This window comes from Mobula birostris, chromosome 31, assembly GCF_030028105.1.
Source record: "Mobula birostris isolate sMobBir1 chromosome 31, sMobBir1.hap1, whole genome shotgun sequence".
NCBI classification, from domain to species: domain Eukaryota; kingdom Metazoa; phylum Chordata; class Chondrichthyes; order Myliobatiformes; family Myliobatidae; genus Mobula; species Mobula birostris.
Window position 1 is genome coordinate 4,906,089 of NC_092400.1, and position 16,797 is coordinate 4,922,885.

The 16,797-nt window shown below is 40.9% G+C and overlaps 1 protein-coding gene across 2 annotated transcripts in view; it reads right to left on the minus strand.

The window, feature by feature from the left end:
* Positions 1–5,872: 5,872 nt before the first annotated feature.
* Positions 5,873–16,797, minus strand: part of mlec (malectin) — a 61,158-nt gene continuing 50,233 nt past the window's right edge. For both annotated transcript variants that reach the window (XM_072247604.1, XM_072247605.1), the window contains one exon: positions 5,873–8,468. In XM_072247604.1, the coding sequence (XP_072103705.1) occupies positions 8,242–8,468 (227 nt within the window). In that variant the 3' untranslated portion in view covers positions 5,873–8,241. The remainder of the gene's footprint in view (positions 8,469–16,797) is intronic.

Genomic DNA, 16,797 nt, shown 5'->3' on the forward strand with positions numbered 1-16,797 from the left:
TTTTACCTTGTACTACCTCAATGCACTCTGTAATCAACTGATTGGTACAAACTGCATGCAAGACAAGCTTTTCTTTGTGCCTTTGTACATGTAACCACAAGAAACCACTTATCCTTGGGGTAAATTTTAAAAGCTGGGCCCTGTCTTTGTAAATATCTCCGCATAAAGGACTACAGCAATTCAAGACAACAACTCATAGCCATCGTTAAGAAATGGCAATAAATTCTATAAATACCAGCATATTGATCACTTTTGATGTAGGCATCAGTAAAACTCTGTTTCCAGAAAACTTAATTCCTCGTGTACACAGAGGAATGACACAGCAGTGTTACGACATTTTACAATGCAATAAGGCATATGCACATAGATTAACAATGCTGCTTGGTTTGAGATGGTTTGTGTGTTTCTAAAACACTTGTATTTGGATGCTAAGCCAAATCATTGGACAAGGTGTGTGTTCTTGTGATTAGGTAGTGGAGAGTTTAAATGTTATTGCTTTGCTCCCCTGGGCCATTTGTAGAATCTAGTTCTTCCTTCCAGTAAAATCGCAACCACAGTATCCAAGCAAACATCCCATTTCTGTCAAGCTAAGATATTTTTAAACACGTTAGGAATAATGGGCATCAAATGTCTGAATACTTCAGTCATTGGTTTGCTGACTCACCCCTCTGGTCTGCAGGAAATTGCAGCCACAGCACAATGGCAGCAGTTTCCCACAAAATTATTGTAATGTCCATGTTTCTCTGCAAAAGGTCATAGCATCACTCTCGGCAGGACTGAAGCTCCAGTGAAACGGGTTACAATAAAATGAATTACCCTGCGAATTAAGGAACTGTTAAGAATACAAGTTGTGGTGTTGGCCAAGGCTTAGTCGACTGCCCTCTTTAGAAGGTCATTATGGTTTAAATTCCACACCAAGGACTCAATGTGTTGGACACAACAATGTTGCAGTTAGTAAAGTGCCAGTGATCGGGGTTTGACCCTGTCCTTGGCAGCTGTGTTGTGCAGATCACATGCAGTCACCACCACATAGGTTTTGTCCATGTGACCTGGCTTCCTCCCACATCCCAAAGAAATGCAAGTTAATTGGCCACTGTAAACTGCCCCTTAGTATGTAGATGAGTGATAGAATCTGGGGAGCCTGATAGAAACGTGGGGAGAATAAATATACTTGTAGTCGATGTGATGACAGACTACACCACTGTTGTTGGCCAAATCAAAGCTGGTGATGAATCAGCATATAGGAGGGAGATCAAAAACCTAGCTCAATGGTGCTACAATAACCTCTCACTCAATGTCAGCTAAACCAAAGAACTGATTATTGACTACAAAAGGTGGAAACTGGAGGTCCATGAGCCAGTCCTCATCAGAACAGAAGTGGTGAGGGTCAGCAACTTCAAATTACTCAGCATTGTAATTTCAAAGGATCTATTCTGATCCAGCATGTAACTACCAGTACAAAGGCACGGTAGCACCTCTACTTTCTTAGAAGTCTGTGCAGATTCACCATGTTATCCAAAACTTCTATAGATGGACAGTAGAGAGGATCCTGACGAGTTACACAATGGCCTGGTATGGAAGCCAATGATCAAGAATGGAAATGCCTACAAAAAGTAGTGGATACAGACCAGTCATCACGGGCAAAGCCTTCCCCAACTTTGAGCAACTTACAAGGAGCACTGCTGCAGGAAAGCAACATTCATCATCAAGGATCCCCACCATCTTGACTATGTGCTCTTCTCACCCTTGCCATCTGGAAGGAGATACAGGAGCCTCAAGTCCCAACCATCAAGTTCAGGAACAGTTATTATCCCTCAACCACAAGGCTCTTGAACCAGTGGAGATAACTTTACTCACCCCAACAATGGACTGATTCCACAACCTATGGCATCGACAACTTGAGTTTTCAATATCTATTGTTTGTTTATTATTATTTTGTTTTGTATTTGCAGTTTGTTGTCTTTTGCACAATGCTTGTTTGTCCATATTTGTCGTCTGTAGCTTTTCATTAATTCTATTGTTTCTTTGTATCTACTGTGAATGCCTGAAAGAAAATGTATCCCAGGGAAGCATATGGGGACATGTATGTATTTTGATAATAACTTTACTTTGAATGAAATGGGTGGTTGATGGCCTTCAGAAAATCCAGACAGAAGACATCACCATCACTTTTGCTTATTGTTTTTATTATCCCTTCAAAGAATTCTGATAAGATTTATTCAGTTTTTCAGAATTCATACTTCCTTGAGTTTTGTGACTTTTAGTAATGGATTCCAGCATCTTTCCTATCACTGAAGACCAAAAATGGGATGAAGAGGAAAGGACTATTCAGCACAAGCCTGCCCTGCCATTTGATGGGGTCATGACTAATCCAACATTCCTCACATTAACATTGGCTATAGGGGAAGGTTCAGGAGAATGGAGTTATTTAGAAAAGTCCACCAAAAAATGTACACAGAAACAATTGACCCAGTAGCCTTCTCTGTTGCTTTGGGCTATGTGATTATTTAAAACACAAACGATTGAACAAAGGTGGCAGAGTAGCTAGTGGCATCTTTGAATCAATACCCTTAGCATGAAGTCAGTGACTTTGTGCAAAAGCATTGAAGCACTATAGATCATTATCAACAATTTGCATATTAGTACAAATGAAATTCTATAGAAGAATATCAAACAAAATGCAGGACAAGGCCACCCACAGAAACTAGGACATCTGGCAAAAATCCAGGTTTCAGAGGTAGATTTTTAAGAAGTCTAATAAGTGAGGGGTCGTAGAGAGATAGAAAAGTGGAATTCTCAAGTTTAGGGCCCCGGCAGCTGAAATGCAACTACCAATGAATGGAAAGAAGGGCAAGGTGAAATAGCCTGAATTTGGAGATGCACAATGATCCTGTAAGATTGTAGTTGGACTGGAAAAATGCTTTGAAATAGCACCCCTTCAAGAAAGATTATTAGGCAATTCTTAAAAAAAAATCAATGTTACCCACTGGGATAACCCATTGTGCTGAAGTCCTGATGAAGGGTCTCCACCCGAAATGCCGACTCTTTATTCCTTTGCATAGATCATGTCTGACTTGTTGAGTTCCTCTATCATTCTGAGTGAGTTACTCTGGATTTCTAACATCCGCAGACTCTCTCGTTTATATATTGTGCGGAATTGTCTCCTGGACTTCATTAATAGATGCAAGGGCAATATGGTCACATTCCTTTGGCAGAAAAGAAAATCTTTACAAAAGTTCTTCCCGATAAAAGGCACCCATTTAAAAACCCAGACTATCTCTTGGTATTAATTAGTTCTTGACTTATTGCCACATTAATCAATCCACTCGCCTCCAGTGTACTGCGTTTCTTCATATGGATAGTTGCTGCTGTGCTTGAATTAGAAATGTTTCCAAGTTGCATCTGCTATCAGTTCTGCTGTAATGTGTATCGTCTATGCATTGGGTAGAGAACTGTGGAATTCTTTTCACTGAGGAGGAGATGCCAATGAACAAAATTGGCTGAAAATGCCTAAGAACCTCTTCCAATCAGTTGAAGATGGAAGGGGAAGGGAAGAAACAAATGGCCCAGGTAAATATAAAGAGCAATTGAAATTGCCAGCGAGACAACGAAGCTTTACAAATTCTGTATAAGGACAGCAAATCAATATGCTGGGAAATGAAAGAGATGAAGAAGATCCAAGTAGGACTGAAACAAGGAATGTGTGGTGCAACCCAGACACAGTATTATTCAATTTGGACCTATATGTAGGATTCCCAAGTTTAGTGTGGGAATAATTTCATCCACGTGAAAGAAATTGGTTAAGACTCAGCTCAAATGAAAAGTGAAGGGCCCCAAGGCAAACCTTGTGAATTTGGAGGTATACAGGGATCGGACATCTGAGGTGAAAATAGGCTGGATGAGCTCAGAATCTTGAAATTATTAAAGTAGCTGATTATACCCTGTAACACCCCCCCCCCCCCCGTGACTTGAGTCAAGTCATTTTAATAGCATTACTTAGTAAATGGCAGGTCAACCAACAACACAAGCATTTAGCATCTCATTACGGTTAATTGTGTTCTAGCAAAGGAAGGATTGAGCATTGGGCTCCTGAATCCACAATTCTCAACCTGTTCATTTCCTAACGAAGAAATTCCTGTATGGCCCAAGCAAATTCCCTGTACTTGTCTCCATCAATCTTTTCTTAATCTCCACCTCGGGAGATCCCAGGAAAATCCATTCAGAAATCAGTGTTAAAGATATATGATGCCTATTGGCCATGACTTTAAACTTGAACATGGACTTAACAATCCATACCTATGATACATCTGCAAGCATTGTGTGAGATAATGAGAATAGCTCCGAGTACACTATCTGATGTGTAACTGATTTTCTCATTATTTATTTTTGTCATTTTTAGTGCCTCAAAACAACAAATTTCATGTCACATCAGTGATAATATATCTGATTCTGCAAATAAGTTTTTCATTACAATGTGCATACAGGTACTTGTGCACGACAACAAACTCGACTTTGACTTTGAAGACCGTTTTCAGCACTTCCTTTTATTTGTCACTTCCAAAATTGCTTTGCTGTTTTACCTTCTGCTTACATATTCTAATTGTTGATAAAAAATCAGATTTACTCATAGCCCATTTCATCTCAACCATTTAAAAAAAATCTGAACAGCCCATTCCTCCAACTTACCAGAGAAAATACCTTCATGTCAGAACTAATACATATCATATTGTGACTTTTTTTAAATGAGGTACTTAATTTTCTATAGAACCTGTATCATTGAAGGGGTAAACTAAAACATGTTTCAATTAAATTTTATTTCCAAATTGCAGAAAATGCAATGGCAACAGAGCATATTTGCTGCTATTTGATGAATGTAGGGTTTTCCAGACATTCAGTAAAAGTTGTTCTAAACAGGTGGGCTCAGTACAATGATTTATGTGCAATAATTGCATAAACCATTATCATGCCACTATATGTAAAAGTTTGTGGATATCAAAGTCCTATGATTTCCCCCCAGGGAAATGGGCTTACCAGTCAGACTGGGGATCTTCCATCTTCACAATAACTACCCATTCACTTCCCAAACAGTAGTCAATATTGCTCAAACCAGGATAAGGTGGAAGGCAGAAATTGACAAATGCCAAGCTTAACACTATTAAATAAACTGGGAAACAACAAAAATTGCTAAAGAAAATTTGGAGAAAATAAATAATTTTAGGGATTTTTTTGTGCAACAGAATTACTGTTAAGAATTAAATAATAATTCCTAGGATGCACAAAATATTAACAGCTTCTTTGTTATTCAATTCATGGTAACCATTAAATTAACTTATATCAGAATCTTACAATTCTGTTTAATAATAGTTTATTTCAATTTTTAAGTTGATCAAGGTGAACTGAAGCCAAGTCAGGACTGATGAAGCTGACAGTTCCCCAGCTCTTATAAACAAACTTTGTTCTCTAGTCCCACCACTGCAGTTTATGATAACAGGCAAGTCTGTCTGGTGATATCGGCAGTATTGTCACTGCTGCATTGGCATGAATACATTCCTTTCAAAAAAGGAAGAAAGATCCAGAAAGAAATTAAGCACATTATAGTTGGTGCACAGCACACAAATATTTCTACCCAAAGGCAGAAAACCCTGGGTTGACAGATTAGTACTTAACATGTACTGTTATCCAGGGCCCAAACTGTAGTCTTCCACTCATCTGAATACATGTGACATAAAAATAACTTTTATCTTCACCCTTGTCATTATATTCCACTGATTAAAACCATCAGAGTGCAAATTAATACAAATATACCCTCAACCCAAGTTCCTGAGAGCTCCAAACAAAAGCCTAGCTACAAATTGAAATGATTTTCTTACACACACACACACACACGCACGCACGCACGCACTCACGCACAAATCTAGATTACACCATAAAGCACAAATTCTACCTACACTTCTTGGGATTCAGGTTAGCCAAAAAAAATCTATTGAATCTCCAAAGTTAAACAGCAGTTTTCTCTTTGGAATCAATAACACTAAGCTTCAAGCACTTTTGGGAAAAAAAATCTATTCCCTCTTCACCTTTCCCTCCATGGAAAATAGTTAAGCCTCCTTGTGAATACGCTGATTGAAGTTATGCATGATGCTCAAAGTAATTTAGGGGAAATATAGTATTTTATTTCCATAGTATAAATCATTAAAACTGGCAATGACTAAATTGTACAGGATTTTTCCTTTCATTCAATACCACACTTGGATTACTAAAAGCTTTTTTTTCCAAGTTGTACACTTAGTTTCCAAGATCCAAAAGCAGTTTTTTGGAAGTATCCAAGAAAGGCAAAAGGTTTCCTCTGTTTATGGGACTTTATAAAGATAATACAATATTTATATAAAATGACTTAAACCAAATTAGAAAGGTTTCATTTCTATGATTTACTTTTATTTCAAGTGCCGTGCTTTGCTCTGCAGGTACCACAGCAACTAATTTTAAAACAGTAATATCAAATATCTGCAATGCCTCCTTTTAACTGCCCGACCCAAAATATAATCTAAGCTTCTTAAAGAGCCAAAACAGCTCAAATTTCCCACCCAAGTTGAAGAGAGAACAGGATTCAAATTTCAGGTTCAACAGCATTCTACACAGGAACATCTGCAATTAATTGTTGGAAATGAGTGGGCACAAAGATCAGTCGGCCACAGGTTTATGGCTATGCTGTGTAGCCCATTATGTTGGTAAAATAGTAGTAGGTGTCAGTGACTAATCAAAAACTAGGAATGCTTGGTTTAGATTGGAAAAGAGGGCAGAGTTAGGGGAGAGAGATACGATTAGGCAATTCTATTGCCATGATGTCAAGTAAAATTTCTCCCAGATCATGAATGCTGTTCCTTGCTGCCATTAAGAATCCCATTCCAGTTGTCCTTCGCAGAAAGACACTACATCTTGCACTCAGCACCACATCTTATTTCTAAAGTTTGTATTAAGCACCAAGACATTAACAGATTAAATCAACTCGATGGCATAGCTTTACAGAAGAGTTCATGGCACTTTTTACGGGACCTACAGAAGAGTTCAGTGGACTTTTTATGGGATCAAGTAACTGCTCTACATTGTGGACAGTTGTACCTCTTCTGCAAGCTTTAGCTTAAGCACTGCTGTATAATCTGTATGTGGTTACTCGGTAGGGCTTTATGAAAAGATGGATTAACATGTGCAGGGATTTCAAATTTTATTGCTTCTATGATACTATCCAGTTCAAACACCTGTTGTTGAGGACCCCTTGAATGGGAACAGAAAGTAAAAGAGGATCTTTTTATAAACTGCAAATAATGGAAAAAATGAAATATTAAAAAAAGCTAGAAGAACACAGCAAATCCATTTAAACCTAAAAGGTTTTGGGATGAGTTGCTACTTCTGACATGATGAAATAATTCAGCATAAATGATTTTCTCTTTTCAGATTATGATAAACCATTACATATTACTTTTGTTTTTATTCTAGTAGTTCTAAGGAAATCTTCTGTTGTAATCCAGAGAAGTTAGCCAACAAAAACGGCACTTTTTAAATTATCATGAAAACATCTGAGCATTGTACCAAGTCATAAGGTAAAACCTAAAGATGCTGGTGAAACAAGCACTACCTTTTCACACTGAAAATTTTATACTTACCTAATTTGTTACTAAACAGCCATTCTCTAACCAACTTGAATCTGACCTTGGACACTTCACTCATGAGAAAAAAATTCTCATGCCCATGTCCAAGTGGAGACTTGTTACTGCAAAAAAGGGGATGGAACTTAAGACATCTGGATCACCACTAATTTGTCTACAGTACCTTTCTCATTTAATAATCTCCATTCAAGTTTTACCAGTAAAGTTATGGGTTTCTTTGAACACTAATGGCAAATATTAGGTGTATAGTCTTCACATTGAGGCACATTTTTTTTTCCCAACCTGAATATCCATTAAACCAGACCTTTATCACAGCAAAAATTAAACACTGCTTCAAGCATTCAATTTTTGGGTTTCTTTTCAATTTTACACTTAATTATTCAAGGAGACTTAAAAAATTAACAAAAACAAATAATTATTGCAATTCAAACCTTCAAAAGTCGATACAAACCATTTCTTCTCCTTTCCCCCCTGAATTCAAAGGAGGGAACAGAAACATACTGTTTTAAACAGACTGCCCCATGCTGTTACATAGTTCCTCACCCACACGCACCACTGTACATGCTAAGGTATTCTCTCATAATCGACATAGACAAAACAAAGTGGGAATGAAGACCCCAAAGGCAACTAAGATTGGAAACATTAGGCTGCTGTTGTCAGAGGCATATGGATCAGGTGTTCGAGGTCCAGACTTCACCTTCTTTTTGCTTATCGTCTTCTTCTCAATACCTTCCTCATAATCCTCCTCCTCTTCCTCTTCCTCTTTTTTTTCCAAACCAGGATGAGGCAGGAGTTTTGGAACATCTGTAAAAAGGCACAAATTCAAAAAAGGGAATTAATATTAACCTGTTAACTACTGTAATACTAAATCGAACTTTGAGTTTGTCAATTCAAGCTTAACTTACACATTTCTCACTGAATATTTTCAAATTCTCAGGACATTAATAATTACTATAATTAGAAAGGCCAAGTTTGTTACCTGTCCAGTTGGAGACTCTATTAGGTACCATCACTCTCTAATCATTTCTCCTACTTCAAGCTCCATATTCAAAAGCAGATCAACTGATCACTCAATACACACAAAATGTTAAAGGAACCCAGTAGGCCAGGCAGCATCTATGGAAAAGAGTACAAGTCAACTTTTTGGGCCGAGACTCTTCATCAGGATTGCCTGGCCTGCTGAGTTCCTCCAACATTTTGTGCGTGTTGCTTGGAATTCCAGCATCTGCAGATCTTCACTTGTTTGAAACCGATCAACTCATTGCTTCTGTAACCATAAGGAAGTGCCTACAGTTAAAATAATTAGTTCAACTCATTAAATGGAGATGATATAGGAATTGGCATTAACCATAAGGTCAGAAGTAATAGCTGCAACAGGTTGATAAATCACTAGTCCAAGATTACATGTATTCTAAATTCTGGGGAAAAAAGGGATGAAATAGCACAGGCGCAGTCTCGAACTTTCATGTTCCTTAGCTGCAGGCATGATGTGATAGAATTGGAAGATTGCTAATGTCATACCTTTGATAAAAAGGTGAGAAATGGCATGGATATGCTACATATAAATGCAGGCCAGTGTGTCACTGACAATAGGTAAATTGTTAAAGAGTAAAGCCATAGAACAATGTGTAGCTCTTGTAACTATATTACAGGATGGATGTGAAGATCAGAAACCCTTAGGCTCTTTCACAAATAAGGACAAGAGCAGCAAGCATATGTGAAGACCACCCAACTTGGAAATACTGCTACTCCTTCATTGTCACTGGGTCTAAAACCATGAAACTACCTATCCAACACCATTATGGAGTATAGACATCGGAAGGACTGCAGCGGTTCGTAAGTGCAATAAATATTGACCTTTTCAGGAATAATCTTATTCCAAAAATTAAATAAAATACACTTAGAAGAACAATGCCAAAATTAGTTATGTGGTGAGACTGTATAGTCTTCAGCCTGTTTCATTTATTCCATATATCAGGAAATCGATCAATGGACTGAACAAGGCTATTTGTCTCAACTGTTAGTTCTGGTGCTGAATACTTCAGGACCACAATAACCTATGCCCTATCCAAACAGATTTAGGGCAGTGGTTCCAAAGCCTTTCTGGGTTAACACCCCCTTGGCTCCCAGACCACACCCCCAGCACCATCCTCTCCCTTTCCAACCATTACAGAAAAACTATAAAGAATGATTTACAATGCACAGTTAAAGAAAATAAGAACTGCAAATTCAAAGCAGTGACAATTACAAAAATTATTCAAATCTATTTAAAACTAGAAATAAAATTATTTATTAATTTCAGTATAAACAATTCTCATCAACAATTTTAGAGCGTACATTAGCAGTCCAATTATTCACTACTTCATTGCTTTTTCACCTTTCAATGAGATGGACGGGCTTGGTGCAGAGATATCAGCCTCTCAACATCAGACTGAATGTAATTCAGAAGGAGTCTCAGATCCCCCTGTTCAGTAATCTGCAGTCTATTTCATTGCTTTGAAGGAAGTTGGGCGACTGCACTGAAGTTGTGCTTCACTAAATATGATGTTGAAAAGGCAACAAAGAACATCTTGACCCTTTTTCCACAGTGCCAGCAAGCATTCACAGATTTCCTTCTGAAACCAAAAATTCTAATATGATTTTTTTTTAACCTCAGCTTCAGCTCAGTTATTTTGTAGCGAGACTAGTTCTTCCTCCATCCTTCCTGTTAATTCTTCATTACAAGTGTTCAGGAATGGATTTATCACCCAATCTGGAACTTGGATTGAGAAGATCCTGAAATCTCTCTGACATATCCTTACGCAGCTCACTTAGGTGGGCAGAGTATACTTGAGGACCATCATCTGAAATCCTTTCTTTATCTTCCAACTCAGAGAGGCTCAGAAACTGGAAAAGGTCACAACAGCCAAGGTTCTACTTAAATTGGGCTAACTTGCTCAGAGATGTGTAGACGACTGATTTGATTGACAAGATTCACATAATTTCCTTGCAAATGAAGACTTAGTTAATTTATTTGCAAATAATTCAGACAAATAAGCAATGCCACGCCTCATACTCTTGACTAGATTACTGAATGATGCATTCAAGTCTTCAAAGAATTTTATCAGTTTCAAAGAGCACATAAAGTGTCTCAGGCAGTTTCCTTTTGAGAGCCATCTGACTTCTGTGTGCAACAGCAAGCACTCAAACTTTATCAATCTCAATACGAAGCTCTCAAAATAGTCGAAAACTGAGAACATGGGTCTTGATTTTATTTACTGCTGTTATAACAGTATTTAATGATTTGTGCTGCAGATCACTTAGGTTTCTTTGCGACAAGATGATGTCTGTAAATTACACAGTGAATGGTAAATAAGTTAGGTACAGCTTTTTTCAATAAAGTTATAACCACACGGTGGCATACTGTCATTGGTGGTGCCCCATTTGTTGCACAAGCAAGAAAGTTGATGAGCGGAATGTGTTTCTCTTTGAAAAATTACTCTTCAGCCCGAAATACTGATTCCCGATCATATCTATTTCTAGTTCTCTTGCAAATAACTCTTGAACCACGCTTTCATGATTTATGAAGCAAACATAACCAAGAAATAAAGATTCATTGCCTGGCAAAGTTGAATCATCCAATCTCAGGGCAAATTCTTTCGTCCTAAGTATGCTACATAGAAAATAGGTGCAGGAGTAGGCCATTCGGCCCTTCGAGCCTGCACCGCCATTTATTATGATCATGGCTGATCATCCAACTCAGAACCCCGCCCCAGCCTTCCCTCCATAACCCCTGATCCCCGTAGCCACAAGGGCCATATCTAACTCCCTCTTAAGTATAGCCAATGAACTGGCTTCAACTGTTTCCTGTGGCAGAGAATTCCACAGATTCACCACTCTCTGTGTGAAGAAGTTTTTCCTAATCTCGGTCCTAAAAGGCTTCCCCTTTATCCTCAAACTGTGACCCCTTGTTCTGGACTTCCCCAACATCGGGAACAATCTTTCTGCATCTAGCCTGTCCAATCCCTTTAGGATTTTATACGTTTCAATCAGATCCCCCCTCAATCTTCTAAATTCCAACGAGTACAAGCCCAGTTCATCCAGTCTTTCTTCATATGAAAGTCCTGCCATCCCAGGAATCAATCTGGTGAACCTTCTTTGTACTCCCTCTATGGCAAGGATGTCTTTCCTATGCACAATGTATCTTCCATATTCTCAGAAATTTCATCTCTTCGTCTTTGAACAGAGTTGTTGCTGAGTGGATTCACTTTAATTATTTGGTCTGGTGACTTATGCAAAACTGTACTCAGAACCTCCCTTACTGCTTGCAGAATCAGTCTGGAGCTTTCCATATTTAGAAATGGAATGCTGCATGAACCATGTAAACCATCACTATGTGTTGTGAAGAGCTGGCAAACATGTTTTGAAATGTTATCAGTTTCTGAAAATGTTCACAAAATGACTGAAAATAAACCAAGTTCTTGTTTGCCTTATCAAAGTGTATAGTACTGCCCAAAAATCTTAGGCACATATATATAGCTAGGGTGCCTAAGACTTTTGCACAGTACTGTCTATTTGTCAACATGGAGCTGGCAGCAAGTTTGTAAGTTTTGTGGGAGCAAAGGATTTTGGGAATGGTGAGGGTGGAGCCCCGTGGGAGGGGTGTGGATCAGGTAATGGAGGAGCACCAGGGACTGGGAGATGGTGTGGATGCAGAAACACCCAGCCCTGAGACACCAGGCAAGGCAATTTGATTCTAAACAATTGGTTTATTGAACATTACAGAATATCTCTCTAGTGTTTCCCTCTCCTTGCCCCTTTCCCACTCTCAGTCTACGATAAAGACTCAATCAGAATCAGGTTTATCATCATTCATATATGTCATGAAATATGTTTTGTGTTTGCAACTGTAGTACAATGCAATACCTAAAGTCACTACGACACTATGCAAAAGTCCTAGCAATATACATATATGTTCTTAAGACTTTTGCACAGTACTGTATTTTTTATATTCTTATGAACAGGTCAATACATGTAGTAGGCTATCATTCAATTTTTACATTGTAAAGTCACCTCTTGACACCCAAGTGGTACTGATAGTGTAGATCAGTATAGTGTGACAAGAATACACATAGATTAAGATGTAGCTGTCCTGTGCTGGCACCAGTGGGATTAGCAGTTGGTCTGCCACCTGTCTTCAGGAGAGAGAGAGATAAGGAAAACAATGGAGCAGCATTTGGAGATGTGTAATGAAGGGACGGGAGAGAGAGTAACAGAAGGAGAGAGCTGTCAAGTGCCGCTCCCCCTTTGAACCCTGAACTGTTTGAAGTGATGGACAGGCGATACCCCAGCAGGGGGATAAAAAGGGACAGGTTCGCTAAGGCAGGACACACACGACACCCGAGGTAACAAGACCCTGGAAGCGGTGCGTCTCTCACAAGTCGGTGGGAAGTACCGGGCCATAAACGCACAGGATGGAAAGGCACGATCGGCGGGAACCTGGTGTGTGTCCACCCTTGCCTGGGTGCCAGGATCACCGCAGGGAAACGATCGTATCTGGAAACGGAGGGGTCACGGTCGGTGACCTCAGATGACATCACAAAGGACTCGCCCGAAAGCTGACTGCGAGGGTCTGTGTGGAAGTCGTTTTGAATATTCATTCGTTTTGCTCTCTCTCTCCTTCCCCCCACTGTCCATCGCCACGGCAGCGATTACTGTGAACTGAACTGAACTAAATTGAACTGAACTTTGCGTCACTTTGAAACTGGTCATTTACCCATAGACAACGATAGAGCTTGATTGATCCTGTTATCTTAATTCTGTGTACATGTATGTTCATCATTGCTGAACTGTTGCATTCATTATCCTTTTGATTAGAGTACTGTGTTGCTTATTTCTTTAATAAAACTTTCTTAGTTCTATTAATCCAGACTCCAACTGACTGATCCATTTCTGCTGGTTTGGCAACCCAGTTACAGGGTACGTAACATAAGTGCGGTTCTCGTCCGCGATTTTGAACGCTAAATTCGGGACGGAGTAAATTGATTGGGTCAAAATTTCCGAAAGAAAGAAAAGACAAACAGCAGAAATGGAGGCTGAGGAAATTATAAAGGTGCCGACCTTGGAGGCATTAGAGGATGCCAGGAAATCGGAATTGGTAGCTGTGGCCAAACGGTTGAATCTTGCTAAGGGGAAGTCGACAATGAGGAGAGAGGAGATACACAGAGCCATCGTAGAGCACTATGTATCAAAAGGTGTGTTTCCCCATGGCGAGCTGGAGGTGGTGTCTATTGAAAAACCTGCCGGAGACGCGGTACAGGTACAGCTTGAAAAACTGAGACTCGAGCACGAGTTCCGGGTATGGCAGTTAGAACACAAAAAGAAGCAGTTAGAAAGGCAGGAGAAAGAGAGAGAGTTAGAAAGGCAGGAGAAAGAGAGAGAGTTAGAAAGGCAGGAGAAAGAGAGAGAGTTAGAAAGGCAGGAGAAAGAGAAACAGTTAGAAAGGCAAGAGGAGAGAGAGAGAGAGAGAGGGACAGCTGGAGCGAGAGGAGAAACAGAGGGAAAGGGAATTCGAGCTGGAGAAGTTAAAGATAAGGGCAGAGCAGGGGCCCGTGCCGAACCAAGGTGGAGGGTTCCGGGCGACCCAGGAGGTTAGGCTGGTTCCCCCATTTGACAATACCGACGTGGATCGGTACTTTCTCCATTTCGAAAAAGTTCCTACAAGTCAGGACTGGCCGAGGGATAAGTGGGCTGTTTTGCTTCAGAGTGTACTGAAAGGGAAAGCCCAACAAGCTTACTCAGCTTTGTCCGCGGAAGATGCCCAGAGGTATGAGGTGGTGAAAGAGGCCATCCTCAGGATTTATGAGTTGGTCCCGGAGGCATACCGGCAGAGGTTCCGGAATGCGAGGTAGCAGTGGGACCGCACGTATTTAGAGTTTGCCCGTGAGATGCAGACATATTGTGAGCGTTGGTGCGCCTCGAAGGGGGTAGAGGGGGATTATGACAGACTGCTACAGCTGATCCTGATTGAGCAGTTTAAAGGTTGTGTCCCTGAGGGTATGAGACCCTACCTAGATGAGAAACAGGCAGCCACGTTAGCCGCAACTGCTAAGTTAGCAGATGAGTATGCGTTGACGCATAAAATGAAGTTTGCCCCGAGTAAAGGCTACCAGAAGGGTAGTCAGGACGGCGGGGAGAGTCCGTCGGAAAAGTCAGAAAGTAAGCCGGGGACTAGTGAGAAGGATAAGGTAGACCGGGAGCAGTCTGGTAGGAAGTCTCCTGGGGTCGTCTGTTATAATTGCGGGAAAGTCGGACACTTTGCGTCCAGGTGCTTTGCCCCAAAGAAGGAGACAGGAAAAGGGAAGACAGTGATTTTGACTGGCTGTATCGAGCTGTTAAGTGAACCGCTAGGGAAGGACAGGTCTGCCAAAGTTCAGGAAGGGCGCGAGGTTTATCTCGGCCGGATTGGTGTCAGTGAAGGAGGGGTTAAAACCAGTTCCAGTGCGGATCTGGAGAGACACGGGAGCGTGTCAGTCACTAATACTGAAGAGTGTATTAGAGTTTAGCTCAGAGACCCAGACTGGGGAGGTGAAAGTCAAAGGTGTTGGGGAAGGGACAGAGTCAGTCCCTTTGCACCAGATACACTTACAAAGCAACCTGGTCTCTGGACTAGTCACGATCGGGGTGAGGTCCGAATTACCGATGAAAGGCGTGGAAGTCTTGCTCGGTAATGACCTCGCCGGGGGAATCGTGTTCGAAGCAGTGAGATTGACAGGTCAGCCTGCCAGCATTGAGGCCCCGCCCATGGACTCACAGGTTCATCACGGGACTGCGGTAGTAAATTTAGCTGAGACGTTTCTGCCAACCTTGTATGAGAAGGGGGTAGAAAGTGAAAAGAAGGAGTGTAGTGAGACAAGAGGTAGTGAGGGAGCTGGGACAGACGTAGCATTAGCCAGGAAAGAATTTGTGCAGGCGCAGGAGTGAGACGAGGGGCTGATGGTTGTGGCAGAGACAGCTCTCTCTGACACAGAATTAACAAGGGAACTAGTAGGCTATTGCGTGGAGGAGGAAGTGCTAAGGAAGAAAGGGAAACCAAGTACCGTACCCGCAGATGAGGAATGGGGGGTGGTGCAAAAGAGTTATGGGGATGAGGTTTTTAACCCGGCCCACAAGGTATCCCCCGGTGGACATTTTGCGGTGCTGGAGAAAACAGTTGGTGGAATCATGAAAGAGGTTTACCGGCTGCACCGAAGGAAGGATGTTATTGATTATGGCCGACGCGAACTGAGACGGTCACAGGCTTTTGATATGCTAACAAACCTAGTCGGTGTTAGCACGGAAATCAATGAAGCTAGGGTCCCCCTGATAAGAGAAAAAAACCATTTTGAAAAGATGAGTATGGTATCGACCAGATGGGAGAAGGCTATTGTTTTGGCCAGGTCTGCTGATAAGGTCTCTCCCTTAATCCCCGAACAAAGCGACTCTTTAGGAAAAGTAATTAAACGACTCGCACACGTGTGTTTGATTGTCCCGAGGCGATGCAAAGAATTGGGATGTTGGGTGGTGTCTGTTTCACTAGGTCAGCTTAGCGAGCACCACCCCTATAGAATGAGTAATTCAGTGACTAAAGGGCTGATGAACACAGAGGTGTGTATTGGCGATGTAATTCGGCTGTCTGAAGCCAGCTTGATAGTGAACCTTGAAAAAAATGAGTTCAGCCACACGAATGTCACTTACCTGGGAATTGTGGTGACACAGGGGCAGCTGGCAGCGATGCAAGCTAAAGTGCGGGCTATCTCTGACATCTCAACCCCAACAGACAAGAGGGCCCTCAGAAGGCTCTTGGAGATGGTGGGGTACTGTAGGAAGTTTTGCAATAACTCTGCGGTCACTACCCCTCCCCCTCCTACTAAGCCCTTGCGAGAGAAAACTAAGTCGGAATGGGACGACCCTTGTTATTGTGGTCCGGGACGAAACCCAATGAGAGGTTACATTGATCGCAATTCATCAGTGTTTTTGGCCACTATGAAGTTTGCTAAGTTGGAGCCTGGTCTAAGGGATTATTAATAACACATATAAAAGGAACAGAAAATGTGATGGCTGACTGTCTGTCAGGTGTTGACAACTTAAAATTCGCTGTATTAGCCAAATAGCT